The sequence below is a fragment of the Ranitomeya imitator genome, chromosome 1, assembly GCF_032444005.1.
Source record: "Ranitomeya imitator isolate aRanImi1 chromosome 1, aRanImi1.pri, whole genome shotgun sequence".
Lineage (NCBI taxonomy): Eukaryota > Metazoa > Chordata > Amphibia > Anura > Dendrobatidae > Ranitomeya > Ranitomeya imitator.
Window position 1 is genome coordinate 384,727,590 of NC_091282.1, and position 20,801 is coordinate 384,748,390.

A 20,801-nucleotide genomic window follows, 5' to 3' on the forward strand; every position below is an offset into this window, starting at 1 on the left:
GGGTATTGCGTAACAATTTTATCTCTAATCATTCACTGAACATGTGACAGAGAACTTCAAGCAAGTTCTTACTGTATCTTACCCAGATGCTTTCTAACGACCTCAATATTTTTTTAAAACAAGGCTTGCATTTTATATCTTAAAAAAGAGGTCAAATACTAATAGCTAGTAAAATTTGAGTTCCATATGAATTACTTTAAAAAAATCTAATTATTATGTCTGCCTGGAAGAATGCTACAAAAAATACAGCATAAGAATACCACTTAAATACTGTACTTTGTACTTGTCACGCTGGTGGATCATGGACACATAGTGCCACAGGCCGGCCATACCCTGGAGGGGCGTGGATAAGCGGCTACCTGGTTTTCACTAGAGCCTCTGATGGTGGAGTTAGGCTTCAGCTGCAGGTAGCCACCAGGTACCACTCCAGGACAGTCCCTGGTACTGCGGCAGCTGACCCAAGAGTCAGGATCCCAGACATGGACTTGGGGTCACTGGCAGGACAGGATACTGCTGCTGGTTTAGACAATGCAGATTCTCAAACACTAGAAAGGACAGACATTGGTGATGGTTTAGACAATGCGGATTCCTGAACACTAGACAGGATGGACACTGGTGCTGGTTCAGACAGGTCGGGTACAGCAACAGGTTCAGGTTCTGAGTAACTGAATAAGTTCGGCCAACTCTAGTCTTCACAAATATTAAGACTAACAGAATAACAATATGAAAACTTGATATTGTTTATTACAGATTACCTGTATAATAATCCCTTTGGTTTTGTATTCAGCTTGAAGTGCTTTGGAGAAAGTAGTAATAAATGCCTATTGAAAAAATACAATAACAAACAGATCAACTCATTATTGCAACTTAGCTAATAATAAAAGAAAATACAAGGGACCTGATACATTATTACTAGTGATGAGCGAGCACTAAAATGCTCGGGTGCTCATTGCTCAGGTCGAGCAGATTGGTATACTTGGGTACTCGAGCAGAACAACGAGCCCAATGTAAGTCTATGGGAGCCCAATGTAAGTCTATGGGAGCCCCCAGTATTTTTACCGCAATCCCCCCGGGGGTCCTTTTAAGGTCTAAAAACATCTGAAAATGATGGAAACACTGCTCAAATGACACAGGGACTTCATGGGGATCGAACCTGAAAGCATTCCTGACTCCTAGTTCACAGCCGTAAACTTTTTTTTCCGAGATTCATACCATTTTTCCCGGTGCAACAAAAAACACACTAAAACGAAACCAAAACAGATTTACCTGGGAAATATGTCAAAGTACATCCTTTGCAGGTTAATGACTTGCCTGTAAGGCCAAATAATTAACCCTAGACCGAAAATTTCCTTCCCCACATAGGCTTAGTTCAGACGCAGCATTTTTGAAGCGTTTTTCAACTTTAACATTGCTTTCAACCACTAGAAATGCATTCACTGGGAAATGTCATTGAAATATTTAACAACTCTAGCTGGCCATGTGGTGTGTGACACATAAGCAGACCGATCTTGTTTCATTTATGAAGGAGGGACTCTTAAAGTCACAGAGCCTATTTTTACTGGTGCATCAGGCGGCATTAATCTTCCTAAAGCTGTTGTAGCCTATGCTATGAGTGGATGGGCTTCCAAGAATTACGACGCGCCAAGCATGAAATGGACTCTACAACCCACAAAAGTGGCTCAGGTAGTGCAGCTCATCCAGGATGGCACATCAATGTGAACTGTGGCATGAATATTTGCTGTGTCTGTCAGCATAGTGTCCAGAGGCTGGAGGTGCTACCAGGGGACAGGCCAGTACACCAGGAAATGTGGAGGGGCCATAGGAGGGCAACAACCCAGCAGCAGTACTGCTACCTCAGCCTTTGTTCAAGGAGGAACAGGAGGAGCACTGCCAGAGCCCTGCAAAATGACCTCCAGCAGGCCTAAATGTGAATGTGTCTGCACAAACAGTTAGAAACCGACTCCATGGGGATGGTCTGAGTGGCTGACGTCCACAGATGGGGGTTGTGCTCACAGCCCAACACTGCGCAGGATGCTTGGCATTTGACACAGAACACCAGGATTGGCAAATTTGCCACTGGCGCCATGTGCTCTCAGATGAAAGCAGGTTCACACTGAGCACATGTGACAGACATGACAAAGTCTGGAGATGCCATGGAGAGCGATCTGCTGCCTGCAACTTCCTACAGCGGAACGATTTGGCAATGGGTCAGTAATAGTGTTGGGTGGCATTTCTTTGGAGGGCCGCACAGCCCTCCATGTGCTGGCCAGACGTAGCCTGACTGCCAATAGGTACCGAGATGAGATCCTCAGACCCCTTGTGAGACCATATGCTGGTGCTGTTGTCCCTGGGTTCCTCCTAATGCCAGACCTCATGTGGCTGGAGTGTGTTAGCAGTTCCTGCAAGATGAAGGCATTGCAGCTATGGACTGGCTTGCCTTTCCCCAGACCTGAATCCGATTGAACACATCTGGAACATCATATCTTGCACCATCCACCAACGTCTCATTGCATCACAGACTGTCCAGGAGTTGGCAGATGCTTTAGTCCAGGTCTGTGAGAAGATCCTGTCGCCTCATCAGGAGCATCCCCAGGCATTGTAGGGAGGTTATACAGGCACTTGGTGGCCACACACACTACCGAGCATCATTTCCTTGTCTTGAGGCATTTCCACTGAAGTTGGATCAGCCTGTAATTTGATTTTCCACTTTGATTTTGAGTATCATTCCAAATTCAGACCTCCATGGGATATTAATTTTGATTTACATTGATCATTTTTATGTTTTAGTTTTCTCAACACATTCCACTATGTAATGAATAAAGATTTGCAACTGGAATATTTAATGGATGTGGGATTTTAGTGTTCCCTTTATGCTTTTGAGCAGTGTGTATATATATATATAGAGAGAGAGAGTTGCACTCACTGTCTAAAAAAAGTAGCCCATCACTGTGAACTGTGGTGATCTCATTGAGCACCATGAGAATTTTCTCATGAAGGTCACCGAAGTTCACCCACCCAGCTCACAGTAAACTGCTTTCTCAGCAGATGATTGAGTCCTGCTTCTCTGCGTGGTCGCATCATGGCACCATTCATGTTGAAAACCAGATGTTGCAGAGATGGATCACTACGTGGGACAGTATGGCTTATCTGCACTTCGGACAGGTGAGGGATATGGTTGTTTATTATTATTATTTTTTTTTTACAGAGGACAGGGGCATCGGTGGGTTAGATGTAAAGTGATTATTTTTGTTGTTTATTATTTTCTGTCTTTTACAGGGAGACAAAGGCTTCAATGGATTAATAATAATAAAACTCACTTTGTTTTATTTCAAATAAGGACTTTTATTGCTGTGTGTTTTAGTCCAAATTTAATAAGGGGTTAGTAATGTGGGTGTCTTAACTCCTGGGATTGATGTCACCTGACAATACAAAGGTGACATCAACTCTAACCCTATTACTCCACTTGCCACCACAAAGCAAGTGGGAAGAGCGAGGATAAGCACCAGATTTGATGCATCTTATAGATGCACTCTTTCTGGGGAAGCTGAGGGCTGATGTTGCTAGCCTGGGGGCAGGAAATATCTCTGACCCATTCATATCAGGCTATTAATATCATCCCACAGCTGTCTAGTTAGCCTTTGCAGGGTTGAGTTTACACGGGGACTCTCGGTCATTTTTTTTCTGGGGTCCCCCACAAATTTACCAGGAAAAGGTTTGTAAACAGCTGTGAGCTGTTAATAGCCTGGGAACCTTATGTGGTATTGTCTCTTGTCCCAGATTATTAACACCAGCTCTCAGCCTTGGGCTATCCTTCTGCAGGTTATGAAAATTGTGCAGGAGTCCACACCGTTCTTTTATTTCTTTATTTTACACAAGAGTTACACAGCTGCTGCGGAATCCAACTCCCTGCCTTCAGCAGCGAGCCGGCGCCCGGGAACAGCGCAAACTGTACTGCTTCTTCCCAGGCTCCGGTACTTGTGATGCTGATTACAACTCCCATCATTGTCTTCTGGTCATGGCGATCTCAGAGTGAGCAGGAGACATTAATGAGAGTTGCTTTCAGCCGGCAGCGTCTGGAAGCAGCGCAAAACTGTACCACTACTTTCCAGATGCTGTTACATGTCAAGCTGGTGACACACGGATGCCATCCTTGTGTCAATAGTGTGCACGTGTGCAGCACGCATTTTGTTCATGCTGTGGAATAAAAACTGAAATGTCTGTGGGTTTTATTGAATGACATCTCCATTTTTTATTAGAAAAAAAAGCCAGTTCATTTTCAAACATTTTGTGCCCACCACATTACTTACTTTGGAAGCAGAATATATGGTATAAAGGGGGCAAGGAAAGATACCAATAGCAGAGGAAACATTCAAAATTAGACCCTTTTTCCTAAAAGTAAAAAAAAAGCAAATATAAACATGACATATTTTTTTTACATTGTAGCACTTTGATTTGTTCATTTAAGATAAAGCAATTTATATATTTCAGGAAATAGCAGCATTTCATTAAAGTGTAATTTTGTTTCAGGTGACTTTTCAGGATAAGCTGCAATGTTGGGATAGCACAATTTCTGTCCACTAAATGATTCATATTCTGCCTTTGAGTCTTTGTGTCTCTCTGCCAGGTGCTCAGCTATCTCCGAGCTGCTACTGACCAGATGCAGGCGGCACCATCTTGGAGGAGTAATTTTTTTCTTCTCCAGTAAGATGGCGCCGCCGGCGCATGCGCAGTAGCAGCTATCAGATCACAGCTATAGACACCGATAATTGCTACTGCGCAGACACAGTGGGCGACATTTTCAAAGTTTATTTCTCTCTAAGCTGAATAACATGAAGAAAATGTATTCTTCATAAAACAAGCGATTATGCTGCAGCGCAGGTGTACACAGATATTCATTATGCAAACTAGGAGGCAAGTCAGTGAGGGATCAGTGACCTGTCAGCAGTCTGCATTATGAATAGCTAATCAGAGCACCACATGCAGCCCCCCCACAGGCCGCTCCGGAGCACGAGCATATCATTAACTCAAAACTGAAAATAAAGATTAACAACAACCACAAGACAGACTTCATCAACCAAGGTATCATTTTAATCAATATAACAGCGCTGACCTGACAATGTGTGTAGGTTACTGTGCACAATGCTGCTGACAGGTTCACTTTAAGGTTAACAAAGTTGTTTTATTTTCCAGGCTGTAAACTACAAGCTGTACGTTATGAAATTACTGCTAATATTAGACTATATCCAGACTGGACCACAGGAGAACAGGTGAATTCCCCGGTGGGCCTCTGTGCAGAAGTATGAATTGTAGTTGACACAATATACTTGATTCACTCTGTACAGACATAGGCAGCATCTCTTCATCCATACAAACTACCCAACGTATTATATAGAAGCAGTGCATGATGTAAGACCATAGGGGAGCCCACACGGTGGGAAAAGTTATACCACTAGATTGCCTCTTGTGCCAGCTAAAATGTCCAAATGTCTAGAGTGGTGGTCATTCACATGGGGTACAGGTAAACCCCACCATTCTGCTAGTGAGTGTTATAGATTTAAATAAGGGTGAAAGCGACGCTGGTGATATAGGGTATATAAATACCTGCAGCGAATAAAACAATCACCACAGATTGTAAAAAGTACAAAGTTATAAAATATATATATATATTCGCGCTGGTATACCCTAAAAATAAGATGACCTTCCAATTGCCAGAATATACAAAGTGAAATCGCATGTGCGATGCAATCCAGATATACACCTAGGTTCTTTCCTCAACCCGTTCTAATAGTCACAAGTCCAATATGTAGTCCACTATATGACTGCCGCACAATCACAACTCCAAAAAAAGATGTTAATATTGTTTACCAAAAACGTACTACGTTCTCCCACTAAAATTGTGAACATATGCTCAGATGGAGGTCAGTACCTTAAGTAGTAAGAATCAGTCGTCTCCTGGTTCAAAGAAGTTCCCGGTTTATGATAAACCACACACGTAGATTCTAAGAAGCGTGATGCCGGAGAGCTGCCCTGGCCGGTGGCAGCTGACTCCGGATATCGGGTTCCAGCTGGGGGCGGAGATCCTCCGTCTTGGTCCGGCGACGCCGCAAAGTGCAAACAATGTGAGCGGCGCGACTAGGACCTGTGTGACGTAAGTGATCAGGTGACCGCCCCACGTGACCGTAAAACTCCGTACGGATCGCTGTAAGGAGTGTTATAGATTGTTTAAAATAAAGCAGATAAAACCAAACAATAAGCACATAAAGGTAATGTTAGTCTTTCACAAATATACATGCTGGCTACAGTATTAGAAAAGTTGTTTTACCTTATCGTTGTCAAGTCTGTAGTCCGGTAGCTGGGGAGGAAGATCTTCAGTGCTGCCTTTTGTAAACATGGGGATAAATAGTGGGCAGATGGAATTGTAGCGTTGTCCCAGCCGGTGACAAGCGCTCTGTGCGACTCTTCCGGCCAACTGTAGGAGTGCAGGCACTGCAACGAAATGGTGCGTGCTTGCAACGGTGCAGGACCTGTCCAATTCTTCCTAAAACCACTTTTCCAATATTATAGCCAGCACATATATTTGTGAAAGACTAACATTACCTTTATGTACTTATGGTTAGGCTTTAACTGCCTTATTTTAAATTATCTATAATACTCACTAGCAGGCCAGACCACCACATTTGGACATTTTAGCTGGCACTAAGGCAATCTGGTGGCATAACTTTCACTACCGTGTGGGCTTCCCTATGGTCTTACATCTTGCCCGGCTAATTTATACTTCTTTTTTCTCCTGCTAGGGAAGGCAAAATATATTATAAATTAATTATAACAATCTATAAAATGTTTACACTTGACAAATTTGTGGTTATTGTCTTATTTGCAGCTGAATCCTCTCCACTTTGTATCAGCGTCACTAACTGTCAATTTCACTATTATATAGAAGCAAAGCCAAATTTGTGAATGAAGGTAATGTAATATTTGCATGTAGGAGAACAATGGGCCCCCAGCGTCAATGTTATTGGTGGGCCCTTGACACCCCTGACTAAATCACATTCAAACAGAAGAAACAAAAATGGGCATATAAGTAACAGATTTTACCTTTGCTCCATCTGCTTCAATACTAGTCTTGTCATCTAGATAAAAAAGTAAGTAATATTTAGTATAATATAGTGGCTTGAGAAAGGTCCACACTTGGGACCGAAACGTTGCATATTGGCCAATAAACCGAACGTGAATTTTCAGCTGTTGGTGTGCTGCCTTCATTTTTTGGATTTAATGCAAAGGTTTGGTACATGCCTGGTTTTTGCTTTTCTTCTTTATATACAGTATATGTAGATATACAGTTAGGGCCAGAAATATTTGGACAGTGACACAATTTTCGCGAGTTGGGCTCTGCATGCCACCACATTGGATTTGAAATGAAACCTCTACAACAGAATTCAAGTGCAGATTGTAACGTTTAATTTGAAGGGTTGAACAAAAATATCTGATAGAAAATGTAGGAATTGTACACATTTCTTTACAAACACTCCACATTTTAGGAGGTCAAAAGAAATTGGACAAATAAACATAACCCAAACAAAATATTTTTATTTTCAATATTTTGTTGCAAATCCTTTGGAGGCAATCACTGCCTTAAGTCTGGAACCCATGGACATCACCAAACGCTGGGTTTCCTCCTTCTTAATGCTTTGCCAGGCCTTTACAGCCGCAGCCTTCAGGTCTTGCTTGTTTGTGGGTCTTTCCGTCTTAAGTCTGGATTTGAGCAAGTGAAATGCATGCTCAATTGGGTTTAGATCTGGAGATTGACTTGGCCATTGCAGAATGTTCCACTTTTTGGCACTCATGAACTCCTGGGTAGTTTGGATGTTTGCTTGGGGTCATTGTCCATCTGTACTATGAAGCGCAGTCCAATCAACTTTGCAGCATTTGGCTGAATCTGGGCTGAAAGTGTATCCCGGTACACTTCAGAATTCATCCGGCTACTCTTGTCTGCTCTTATGTCATCAATAAACACAAGTGACCCAGTGCCATTGAAAGCCATGCATGCCCATGCCATCACGTTGCCTCCACCATGTTTTACAGAGGATGTGGGGTGCCTTGGATCATGTGCCGTTCCCTTTCTTCTCCAAACTTTTTTCTTCCCATCATTCTGGTACAGGTTGATCTTTGTCTCATCTGTCCATAGAATACTTTTCCAGAACTGAGCTGGCTTCTTGAGGTGTTTTTCTGCAAATTTAACTCTGGCCTGTCTATTTTTGGTATTGATGAATGGTTTGCATCTAGATGTGAACCCTTTGTATTTACTGTCATGGAGTCTTCTCTTTACTGTTGACTTAGAGACAGATACACGTACTTCACTGAGAGTGTTCTGGACTTCAGTTGATGTTGTGAACGGGTTCTTCTTCACCAAATTAAGTATGCGGCGATCATCCACCACTGTTGTCATCTGTGGACGCCCAGGCCTTTTTGAGTTCCCAAGCTCACCAGTCAATTCCTTTTTTCTCAGAATGTACCCAACTGTTGATTTTGCTACTCCAAGCATGTCTGCTATCTCTCTGATGGATTTTTTCTTTTTTTTCAGCCTCAGGATGTTCTGCTTCACCTCAATTGAGAGTTCCTTTGACCGCATGTTGTCTGCTCACAGCAACAGCTTCCAAATGCAAAACCACACACCTGGAATCCACCCCTGACCTTTTAACTACTTCATTGATTACAGGTTAACGAGGGAGACGCCTTCAGAGTTAATTGCAGCCCTTAGAGTCCATTGTCCAATTACTTTTGGTCCCTTGAAAAAGAGGACGCTATGCATTACAGAGCTATGATTCCTAAACCCTTTCTCCGATTTGGATGTGGAAACTATCATATTGCAGCTGGGAGTGTGCACTTTCAGCCCATATTATATATATAATTGTATTTCTGAACATGTTTTTGTAAACAGCTAAAATAACAAAACTTGTGTCACTGTCCAAATATTTCTGGCCCTAACTGTATAGATAGAGAGAGAGCATATGTATATATATATATATATATATATATATATATATATATATATATATGTATTCTGTACACAGATACACACGCCTCTAACATCTACCTCTCCTGTGGAAACATGTCTTTATTTATGCACTTTAGCTTTTTTCCTTCCCTTCATCCCAAAAGCCATAACTTTTAAGCCATATGAGGACTTTTTTTTTGTCAGAGAAGTTGTAGTTCTAAATGACACCATTTATTTTAGCATATAACAAATAAAGAAATAGAAACAAAATTGTGAAAAAAAGAAATCCCGCCCTTTTTTTTGATTGGTTTTGTTTTTATAGACTCTTTTTATGCATTTTACTGCTTTTAAAAAACCCAGTCCTTTGTTTTTTTTATACATACCGTATAAACTCGAGTATAAGCTGAGATTTTCAGCCCCAAAAAATAGGCTGAAAGTGCCCCTCTCGGTTTATACTCGAGTCATGGATGGCGGGAGGGTCGGCGGGTGAGGGGGAGTGACGCTTGTCAAATACTCACCTGCTCCCAGCGCTCCTGGCGTGGTCCCCGCATCTTCGGGCACGGCAGCTTCTTCCCCTGTTCAGCGGTCACTGGTACTGCTCATTAAAGTTATGAATATGGACTCCACTCCCATAGGGGTGGAGCCGCATATTCATTACTGTAATGAGCGGTACCACGTGACCGCTCACTATAGGAAGAAGCTGCCGCTCCCGGAGACATGGGACATGCGGGGACCGCGTCAGGAGCGCTGGGAGCAGGTGAGTATGTCATATTCACCTTTCCGCGTTCCACCGCCGCCTCGTCTTCCGCGTCCTCTACAGTGACTGTTCAGGACAGAGGGTGCGATGACGTATTAGTGTGCACGCCGCTTTCTGCCTGAGCAGTTAGTGCAGAGAGATGGGGCGCTGAGGAGCAGCGGGCAGCGACGAGAGGTGAGTATGTCATTTTTTTTGTTTTAGTGCAGCAGCAGCAGCATTACATGTGGCACAATGCTATATGAATCGTCTATGGGGCCATAAAGAACTGCATGAAGCATTATATGGGGCACCTATGGGGCCATAACTGCATGGAGCATTATATGGGGCATCTATGGGGCCATAACTGCATGGAGCATTATATGGGGCATCTATGGGGCCATAAAGAACTGCATGGAGCATTATACGGGCAACTATGGTGCCATACTGAACTGCATGGAGCATTATATGGAGCATTACATCGGGCCATAAAGAACTCCATGGAGCATTATATGGAGCATCTATGGGGCCATAAAGAACTGAATGGAGCATTATATGGGGCATCTATGGGGCCATAAAGAACTGCATGGAGCATTATATGAAGCATCTATGGGGCAATAAAGAACTGAATGGAGCATTATATGGGGCATCTATGGGGCCATAAAGAACTGCATGGAGTATTATATTGGGCATCTATGGGGCCATAAAGAACTGCATGGAGCATTATATGGGGCATCTATGGGGCCATAAAGAACTGCATGGAGCATTATATGGAGCATCTATGGGGCCATAAAGAACTGAATGGAGCATTATATGGGGCATCTATGGGTCCATAAAGAACTGCATGGAGCATTATATGGGGCATATTTGTATATGGAGCATCTTATGGGGCCATAATAAACTGTATGGAGCATTATTTGGGGCCTATTTTGTATGGAGCATCTTATGGGGCCATAATGAACTGTATGGAGCATTATATGGGGCCTATTTTGTATGAAGCATCATATGGGGCCATAATGAACAGTATGGAGCATTATATGGGGCTCCTGATTCAATATGGGTATTCAAAAACACTTAACCTACTGATGTCTCAAATAATTTTACTTTTATTGGTATCTTTTTTTATTTTGGACATTTACCGGTAGCTGCTGCATTTTCCACCCTAGACTTATACTTGAGTCAATAAGTTTTCCCTGCTTTTTGTTGCAAAATTAGGGGGGTCGACTTATACTCGGGTCGGCTTATACTCGAGCATATACGGTAATTGGTTTGTATTACCACTGTCTAAAACCAACAACATTTCTATCGCTCCGCCGAAGAACTGGTAAGGGCTTGTTGTTTGAGTGGTGAGCTGTAGTTCTCATTAGTTCTCATTTGGTAACATTTTTAATGGTCACCTTTACTCCACTTTTTTAAGCAGGCAAGATGACCAAAAAAAACAGCATTTTGAGGTTTTCATTTATTGTTTTTGGATTTGCATTGTTTACCATATAAATTAAATAATTTTGTATTTTGAAAGATTGGACTTTTCTCGAAGTAGCAACATTATAGACCCAATGTAAAAGAAGAGGAGTGGGTCAAAAAGACCCAAAAGAACGGCCCAAAAATTCAAAAAATAACAGGATATCAAAAAATCTTTATTAATAAAACAGTAGCAAACAGGTAGGGGCATGGCGCAGCATGGCATACAAAGACACTGCACAGTCATGTAAAATACCAAGGGCACACGGAGCCGGGGAATCAACACACCCAAATACTATTATGGATCAACATAGAGAACCATGCATTCCCTCTGCAAGGGGAGAAGATTATAGGGTACATACATATCTATATAGGAAACATGGATGCACTTTCAGCATACAAATAAATAGACGAGGGCCACAAAAATCTTAAGAATAAACCTTTGTAGGAGATGTAACAGATACAAAATACAAGGTCCCCATATTAAACTGCAAGATGGAGAAAATGCTAATTATCTTATGGATGTGAGACTCCCAGGATCCGTGCGCCCACCCCGACGCGTGTTTCGGTAACACACCTTCCTCAGGGGGCTTGGAGAAGGAGTACCAAGAGTGACGCTTTATACACATGGATGCCGGAAATGAACCCAGCGTGATCCCGGAAGTGCTCTGGGATACCCATAGCAACCAATACTCACCGCCCACTGCTGACATTAAAAACACAGGCGTTTAGTGCAGGGAGTGCCCACCCATACAGCCAACCCTCCCAAGATACCCGGCGCCCGCGCCGCACCCCGCCGGCCAGCAGACAAACCACAGGGCCCCGTGTAGTCTGATACCGGACGTGCAGCCAGCGCGAACGCCGGGTAAAGCAGGGAAGACCGGCGCATGCGCAGTAGACTCCCGAGCAGCAAGACGCCATGTTGCAAAAGGGAAACAAGTGTGGGCACACAACAAGTGAATAAAAAACAATTTTAAAATGGAATGGAATTGAACATACATGGAGGGGAAACTACATACAGGGATGCGTGGCTAATATATACTGCCATATCATCACCCCACACGGCAATGGACGAAAGCGCCTCAGCACTATTAACAGTTACAGTAACCGGTTGAAATGCAACAGATAGAGCCTCCGCCATCCAGGTATTTTGATAATTTGAATGAATATGGGCAAGTATTTCCATTAATACCAAAAGATGTAATATATATAAAAGCGAAAAGACTCATGGTTCATTATTACAGCACAATATTCATCCAAAAAAGCGTCCCAACTAAAAGCTCCTTTCCAAATTGTCCTCCGTGCTTGATGACAATGGGGCAATTTTTGCGCCTTCGGCGGATTTGCTCCACACAAGTGTTATTTGAGGAGGAGGCTAAAAAACTTAAGCAGCGGTTTCTCGAGAGGGGATATAGTCGGCGAGCAATTAAAAGGGCATACCATCGAGCGAAATGGTCAGAAAGAAACTCGTTATTGTATTCTAATAACAGCCATGCAAGCGATTCTGGAGTGTTGAGATTTATTACTAATGTCAACACCCAATCTGAATCAGTAGGCTCAGACCTCACTAAGGCATGGCCTATACTAATGACTGACTCAACCATTGCCAAATTGCTACCTGATAAATCCGCTATTACATTTAGAAGGGCTAGAAATTTGCGTGACTACCTGGTGCATAGCCACTACAATAGAGAGCCTCGGAGGACATTTTTGAGTAGCACCCACGGGGTCTGAATGAGAGTCTCAGCTTTTCGTCCTTTTTGTGATCGCCGCTTGCTGCGCGTTCTGTACTTGACTCTGTTACAGGTGTTTGTTTTTAATTTTTTATTGTATGCTTCATATTTTATTTTAGGATTTGTCACGGAGTTTCTTTTGGTTAAGTGTTCCTGGAAATTTTGGAAGTATGGACTTGTGATGAAGGGGATTTACCATTGGCTGTATTGGCCCCTCCATCGGCCCCCCTGCGGAGGAGTTAGCTGGGATCCAGTCTGGTGCATCGAATCATCATCCCTTTATTTAGCACAACTGGACAAATCTCATCATGCACGGAGGACAATTTGGAAAGGAGCTTTTAGTTGAGACACCTTTTATGGATGAATATTGTGCTGTAATAATGAACCATGAGTCTTTTCGCTTTTATATATATTACATCTTTTGGTATTAATGGAAATACTTGCCCATATTCATTCAAATGATCAAAATACCTGGATGGCGGAGGCTCTATCCGTTGCATTTCATCCGGTTACTGTAAGGGTTAATAGTGGACAGGCGCTTTCGTCCATTGCCGTGTGGGGTGATGATATGGCAGTATATATTAGCCACGCATCCCTGTATGTAGTTTCACCCTCCATGTATGTTCAATTCCATTCCATTTTAAAATTGTTTTTTATTCACTTGTTGTGTGCCCACACTTGTTTCCCTTTTGCAACATGGCGTCTTGCAGCTCGGGAGTCTACTGCGCATGCGCCGGCCTTCCTTGCTTTACCCGGCGTTCGCGCTGGCTGCACGTCCGGCATCAGACTACACGGGGCCCCGTGGTTTGTCTGCTGGCCGGCGGGGTGCGGCTTGGGCGCCGGGTATCTTGGGAGGGTTGGCTGTATGGGTGGGCGCTCACTGCACTAAACGCCTGTGTTTTTAATGTCAGCAGTGGGCGGTTAGTATTGGTTGCTATGGGTATCCCAAAGCACTTCTGGGATCACGCTGGGTTCATTTCCGGCATCCATGTGTATAAAGCGTCACTCTTGGTACTCCTTCTCCAAGCCCCCTGAGGAAGGTGTGTTACCGAAACGCGCGTCGGGGTGGGCGCACGGATCCTGGGAGTCTCACATCCATAAGGTAATTAGCATATTCTCCATCTTGCAATTTAATATGGGGACCTTGTATTTTGTATCTGTTACATCTCCTACAAAGGTTTATTCTTAAGATTTTTGTGACCCTCGTCTATTTATTTGTATGCTGAAAGTGCATCCATGTTTCCTATATAGATATGTATGTACCCTATAATCTTCTCCCCTTGCAGGGGGAATGCATGGTTCTCTATGGTGATCCATAATAGTATTTGGGTGTGTTGATTCCCCGGCTCTGTGCGCCCTTGGTATTTTACACGACTGTGCAGTGTCTTTTTATGCCATGCTGCGCCATGCCCCTACCTGTTTGCTACTGTTTTATTAATAAAGATTTTTTGATATCCTGTTATTTTTTGAATTTTTGGGCCGTTCTTTTGGGTCTTTTTGACCCACTCCTCTTCTATGTATCATTGCGACTAGTTCGTATATTTTGTCCTGATTCGTATCAGCATTACCACATCTTCTAATAATTTCTTTGATTTTTTGGGTAGGATTTTTCATTATGCTGATTTTGGTCGTTTGTTTGTTTAAATATTACACCCAATGTGTGTAGAGAGGACTCAATCCACCCGGAACTGACATCCGCCATACATCTATGGGAGTTATCGGGACGGAATTAGAAGATGTTACAATAAGAACTTAACATCTTTTAAATGTTGTTCTTCTGGCTTATTAATTTCTAAACTTTCCTGTTGAAGGAGATGCTTCGTTTTTAAAGTTTGCAAATATAATTTTTCTATTTAGCTGATAAAGTTATCTATATATATAATTGTCTAAGGGGCACTTCCGTCTGTTTGTCTGTCTGTCTGTCATGGAAATCCCGCGTCGCTGATTGGCCGAGAATTAGTCCCTCCCTACTTCCGTCCAGTCAGTGCCTGGCACCCGCTCCATACTCCCCTCCAGTCAGCGCTCACACAGGGTTAATGGCAGCATTAATGGACCGCGTTATGCCGCGGTGTAACACACTCCGTTAACGCTGCTATTAACCCTGTGTGACCAACTTTTTACTACTGATGCTCCCAATGCAGCATCAATAGTAAAAAAATCTAATGTTAACCTTCATCAGGCTGCATAATTTTACAACGTTAACAGGCTGCAGAGGTATAATTGTACCTTCATATATACCTCCACTGTGATATTTGGCCAATATATTCTGGACCAAAACTGCAGAGATGTCACGAAATTTCAGCCCTCTACGGCTTTACGAAAAAAAGTTATTGCAATTTTAAAACTGAATAGTTACAATTGTACCTAGTCAGGCGGACGAAGGTTAAAAATAATAAAAAAACAAAAAAACCTGCTATTCTCACCTCCCGTCGTCCGCCGATGCGCACGCTACTGCCGCCTGCTTCCATTCCCAGAGCTGCATTGCGAAACTACCCAGAATACTTAGTGGTCTCGCGAGACCGCTAAGTCATCTGGGTAATTTCACAATGCATCTCTGGGAACGGAAGCTGGTGGCAGCAGCGCGCGCATCGGGACAGCTTTGCTGGACACCGGAGGGTGAGTATATAACTATTTTTTATTTTAATTATTTTTTTAACAGGGATATAGTGCCCACACTGCTATATACTATGTGGGCAGTGTTATATACTGCGTGAGCTGTGTTATATACTGCGTGGGCTGTGTTATATACTGCGTGGGCTGTGCTATATACTGCGTGGCTGCTATATACTACGTGGGCAGTGTTATATACTGCGTGGGCTGTGTTATATACTGCGTGGCTACTGTTATATACTGCGTGGCCACTGTTATATACTGCGTGGCCTGTGTTATATACTGCGTGGCCTGTGTTATATACTGCATGGGCTGTGCTATATACTGTGTGCCCTGTGTTATATACTGCGTGGCTGTGTTATATATTGCATGGCCTGTGTTATATACTGCGTGGGCTGTGCTATATATTACGTGGGCTGTGTTATATATTGCGTGGGCTGTGTTATATACTGTGTGGGCTGTGTTATATACTGTGTGTGCTGTGTTATATACTGCGTGGGCTGTGTTATATACAGAGTGGGCTGTGTTATATACTGCATGGGCTGTGTTATATACTGCATGGGCTGTGTTATAAACTGCGTGGCCTATGTTATATATTGCATGGCCTGTGATATACATTATGTGGGCTGTGTTATATACTACGTGGCTGTGTTATATACTGCGTGGCTGCTATATAGTACGTGGCTCCTATATACTATGTAGCTCCTATATACTACATGGAATGTGCTATATACTATGTGGCTGCTATATACATACATACATACATATTCTAGAATACCCGATGTGTTAGAATTGGGCCACCATCTAGTTAATTATATATTTCTGGAGGCAGAGCTATGAAAACAGCTGAGAAATTCTGAGCTCTATTTCCTTGATTCCCAAAGTAATGAATGGGAGTTAAGAAAACTGCATAGGCAGAGATGGGAATTAATCCTAAAATTGGAGTAAATAAGGTTTTTCTGTGTTGGATTTTTAGACCAGTTACCTTCAAAGTTATTTATAAAAATTAATTTGAAAATACTTTGCACAACTCGGCATCTAACCAAAATTCTGCTTTCATAATTCGAAGAACGTTGTTTCCCATTGTGTAATGTTCTTACATTCATCTTTATAATTGAAATAGACTACCATAACTAAATTAAAATAATCCATGTTTCTTAGGGGAATTTAAGGAAAGTACAAAAATTGTTATGGTTAAAGTAAACCCATTTATTTGCCACTTTTGATTAGTTTTAATGCATGCAGTTTTACAACAATTCTACGAATCTGTATAGGAAATTTGGCAACATAGTTTTGTGCTGCATCAGGCATAAAATATACCAAAACAATCTGGAATAAGGAAACACTAATAAGCTATGTGGAAAGAAGCTGGCCAACAATCCGATAATTTCATGTCAGCAAGACCTTATTTCATTGATATGTAATCTACGGTGTGAACATAAAACTATTTAAATGATAAAAAACAACTACATCTTAGGAATATCTGTATATAACGCTTGTCAGGAGATTTGCTTGACTTGTCACCAGTGGAGAAGAGCAAAACTTAAAGTGGATGTTTTGTTTTATTTACATTTCTCCTTGACAATGTGGCAGCTAGGGTTGAGCGAAACGGATCGGTCAATTTCCTAAGTCGCCGACTTTCGGCAAAGTCGGGTTTCATGAAACCCGACCCGATCCCAGTGTGGGATCGGCCATGCGGTACGCGATCTTCGTGCCAAAGTCGCGTTTCATATGACGCGTTCAGCGCCATTTCTCAGCCAATGAAGGTGGACGCAGAGTGTGGGCAGCGTGATGACATGGGTCTCAGTCCCCACCATCTTAGAGAAGGGCATTACAGTGATTGGCTTGCTTTCTGCGGCGTCACAGGGGCTATAAAGGGGCGTGCACGCCGACCGCCATCTTACTTCTGCCGATCTGAGCATAGGGAGATGTTGCTGTAGCTTTGTCTGAAGCAGGGATATTGTTAGGAAGGGAAAATTAACCCCCAAACTGCTTGTGCTATAGCGATTTCCACTGTCCAACAACACCTTTTCCTTGCAGGGACAGTGGAGGCTAGATTTCTTTGCATCAGCTCTGTAGCTTATAAGGCTGCCTTATAAGGTTCCCTGATAGCTGCATTGCTGTTTGTATGCCGCTGTGCAAACCAACTGCTTTTTTCAAGGCAAAAATCATGTTGCTCCTTCTTTTCTGCACAGTTCTCTTGTTTCTTTGCCCACACTCTTGTGTGCAGCAGTCCTTTTTATTGCTGCCATACTTGTCCTTTGATCATTGTAGGGAGATTGAAATTTTACTACAGCCCTTGTATTTTTTGATATATCTGCCAACCACTTTCTGCCACTCAAACTGTAGTGTAATACAGTGGGCCTGATGTTTTCCTGCTGTCTCCCACACATAAAAAAGGGAGATTTATATTGCCACTGAGTGCATCTGCGTCAGTGCTGTTTGTGGCATCTGTCATCCACTTTCTGCCACTCAAACTGTAGTGTAATACAGTGGGCCTGATTTTTTCCTGCATTCTCCCACACATAAAAAAAGTGAGATTTATATTGCCACTGAGTGCATCTGCGTCAGTGCTGTTTGTGGCATCTGTCATCCACTTTCTGCCACTCAAACTGTAGTGTAATACAGTGGGCCAGATTTTTTCCTGCATTCTCCCACACATAAAAATGGAGATTTATATTGCCACTGAGTGCATCTGCGTCAGTCCTGTTTGTGGCATCTGTCATCCACTTTCTGTCACTCAAACTGTAGTGTAATACAGTGGGCCTGATTTTTTCCTGCATTCTCCCACACATAAAAAAGGGAGATTTATATTGCCACTGAGTGCATCTGCGTCAGTCCTGTTTGTAGCATCTGTCATCCACTTTCTGCCACTCAAACTGTAGTGTAATACAGTGGGCCTGATTTTTTTCTTGCATTCTTCCACACATAAAAAAGGGAGATTTATATTGCCACTGAGTGCATCTGCGTCATTCCTGTTTGTGGCATCTGTCATCCACTTTCTGCCTCTCAAACTGTAGTGTAATACAGTGGGCTTGATTTTTTCCTGCATTCTCCCACGCATAAAAAAGGGAGATTTATATTGCCACTGAGTGCATCTGCATCAGTCCTGTTTGTGGCATCTGTCATCCACTTTCTGTCACTCAAACTGTAGTGCAATACAGTGGGCCTGATTTTTTCCTGCATTCTCCCACACATAAAAAAATGAGATTTATATTGCCACTGATTGCATCTGCGTCAGTCCTGTTTGTGGCACCTGTCATCCATTTTCTGCCACTCAAACTGTAGTGTAATACAGTGGGCCAGATTTTTTCCTGCATTCTCCCACACATAAAAAAGGGAAATTTATATTGCCACTGAGTGCATCTGCGCCAGTCCTGTTTGTGGCATCTGTCATCCACTTTCTGCTACTCAAACTATAGTGTAATACAGTGGGCCTGATGTTTTCCTGCAGTCTCCTTCACATAAAAAAGGGAGATTTGTATTGCCACTGAGTGCATCTGCGTCAGTCCTGTTTGTGGCATCTGTCATCCACTTTCTGCCACTCAATCTGTTTAGTGTAATACAGTGGGCCTGATTTTCCCCAGCAGTCTCACACACCTATAAAGGAAGATTTAAACTCACAACAAGTTTACGTACACCTTCTAACTGGTTTTACAGTACCATATAACATTTGTTAGTTTGGTTACATTTTTCCAAGAATGAAGAAGTCTGGTGGAAGAGGTCGTGGCCGTGGGTGGTCATTGCCAGCTAGTAATGATGGTAGTGGTGGTGGAGCATCAGGTGGTCGTGGGAAAAGCAATATAGCACCTAAGTCTCGAGTTGTTGAGCCAGCGTCATCATCTGGCTACACGAGGCCTCGAACGCTCCCTTTTCTGGGAGTAGGAAAACCGCTTTTAAAGCCGGAGCAGCAGGAACAAGTTTTGGCTTTCCTTGCTGACTCTGCCTCTAGCTCTTTCGCCTCCTCTTCGGAAGGTGCAAAATTTAAAAGCAGTGCGTCGTCAGTGGATGCTCCCGGTTAGGAACAAGTCGCTTCCTTGTGTCCTTCACCCAGAACAACAGAGAAGGATACATCAGGCGACACAAAAGGTTACTCCATGGAGCTCTTTACACATACCGTGCCTGGGTTAGAAAGGGAAATTGTTAACAGGCCATGCCCATTACAAGATGAATCGGACATGGAGTGCACAGATGCACAGCCACAGCTAGATAATTATGCTTTTCCATTGACTCAGATCACAACATTGCCCTCACAATGTACTGAGCCAGAATCTGACCCTGATGAGAATATTGGGCCCCGTCCCAAACGCTCTAGCACCGGCTTACACGGTGACACAGAGGAAGGTGCACAGGACATAGAAGAGGAGGTGATAGATGACCCAGTTGTTGACCCCGATTGGCAGCCATTGGGGGAACAGGGTGCTGCCAGCAGTAGCTCTGAAGTGGAGGAGGAGGAGCCACAGCAGGCATCAATATCACAACAGCTTTCATCAGGCAGGCCCGTATCTGGCCAAAAACGTGTGTCAAAACCAAAAACAGTTGTAGGACAGTGTGGCCATCCGGTTAATGTAGCTCAGTGTGCAATGCCCGACAAGGTATCCGATAGTAGGAAGAGTGCAGTCTGGCAATTTTTTAACCAAGATCCAAATGATCAGTGCAAAGTCATCTGTAAAAATGCTCAAGGACCTTCAGCAGAGGTCAGAATGTGAAAAATCTAAATACAAGTTGCATGCGTAGACATTTAACCACCATGCACTTGCAAGCCTGGACTAACTACCAAATGTCCCGTAACGTTGTTGCACCCTCTCACAATGAAGCTAGTCAGCAACGCTACATTCCTTCCCTCACTGTAAGCCCACCGTTTATGACACCACCTGCAGCAAATGTGGAGGTTTCGTCACAAGGACAAAGCAGTCAGGGAATCACCGGGTTCGTGGTAGGAAACACTGTATGTAGACCAACTGCAAGAATACCATCACCAACCCTCTCTCAGTCTGCCATGTCCACCATCACCACCGCTAGTTCCACCATGTGCAGCTCTCCAGTCCAGCTCACTCTACAAGGGACTCTCGTTAGGAAAAGGAAGTACTCATCCTCTCATCCACGTACACAGGGTTTGAACGCCCACATTGCTAGACTAATATCGTTAGAGATGATGCCCTACCGGTTAATTAAAAGCGAAGCTTTCAAAGCCCTGATGGACTACGCAGTACCATGCTACGACCTACCCAGTCGACACTTCTTTGCGAGAAAAGCCATCCCAGCCCTC

General features: G+C 43.2%; 1 protein-coding gene across 2 annotated transcripts in view; it reads right to left on the reverse strand.

The window, feature by feature from the left end:
• The window catches only part of HSD17B3 (hydroxysteroid 17-beta dehydrogenase 3), a 160,938-nt gene that overhangs the window by 19,059 nt on the left and 121,078 nt on the right, over positions 1-20,801 (reverse strand). For both annotated transcript variants that reach the window (XM_069745461.1, XM_069745460.1), the window contains 3 exons: positions 7,096-7,130; positions 4,308-4,389; positions 756-821 (listed from right to left, as the gene is read on the reverse strand). In XM_069745461.1, coding sequence (XP_069601562.1) covers positions 756-821; positions 4,308-4,389; positions 7,096-7,130 — 183 coding nt within the window. The remainder of the gene's footprint in view (positions 1-755; positions 822-4,307; positions 4,390-7,095; positions 7,131-20,801) is intronic.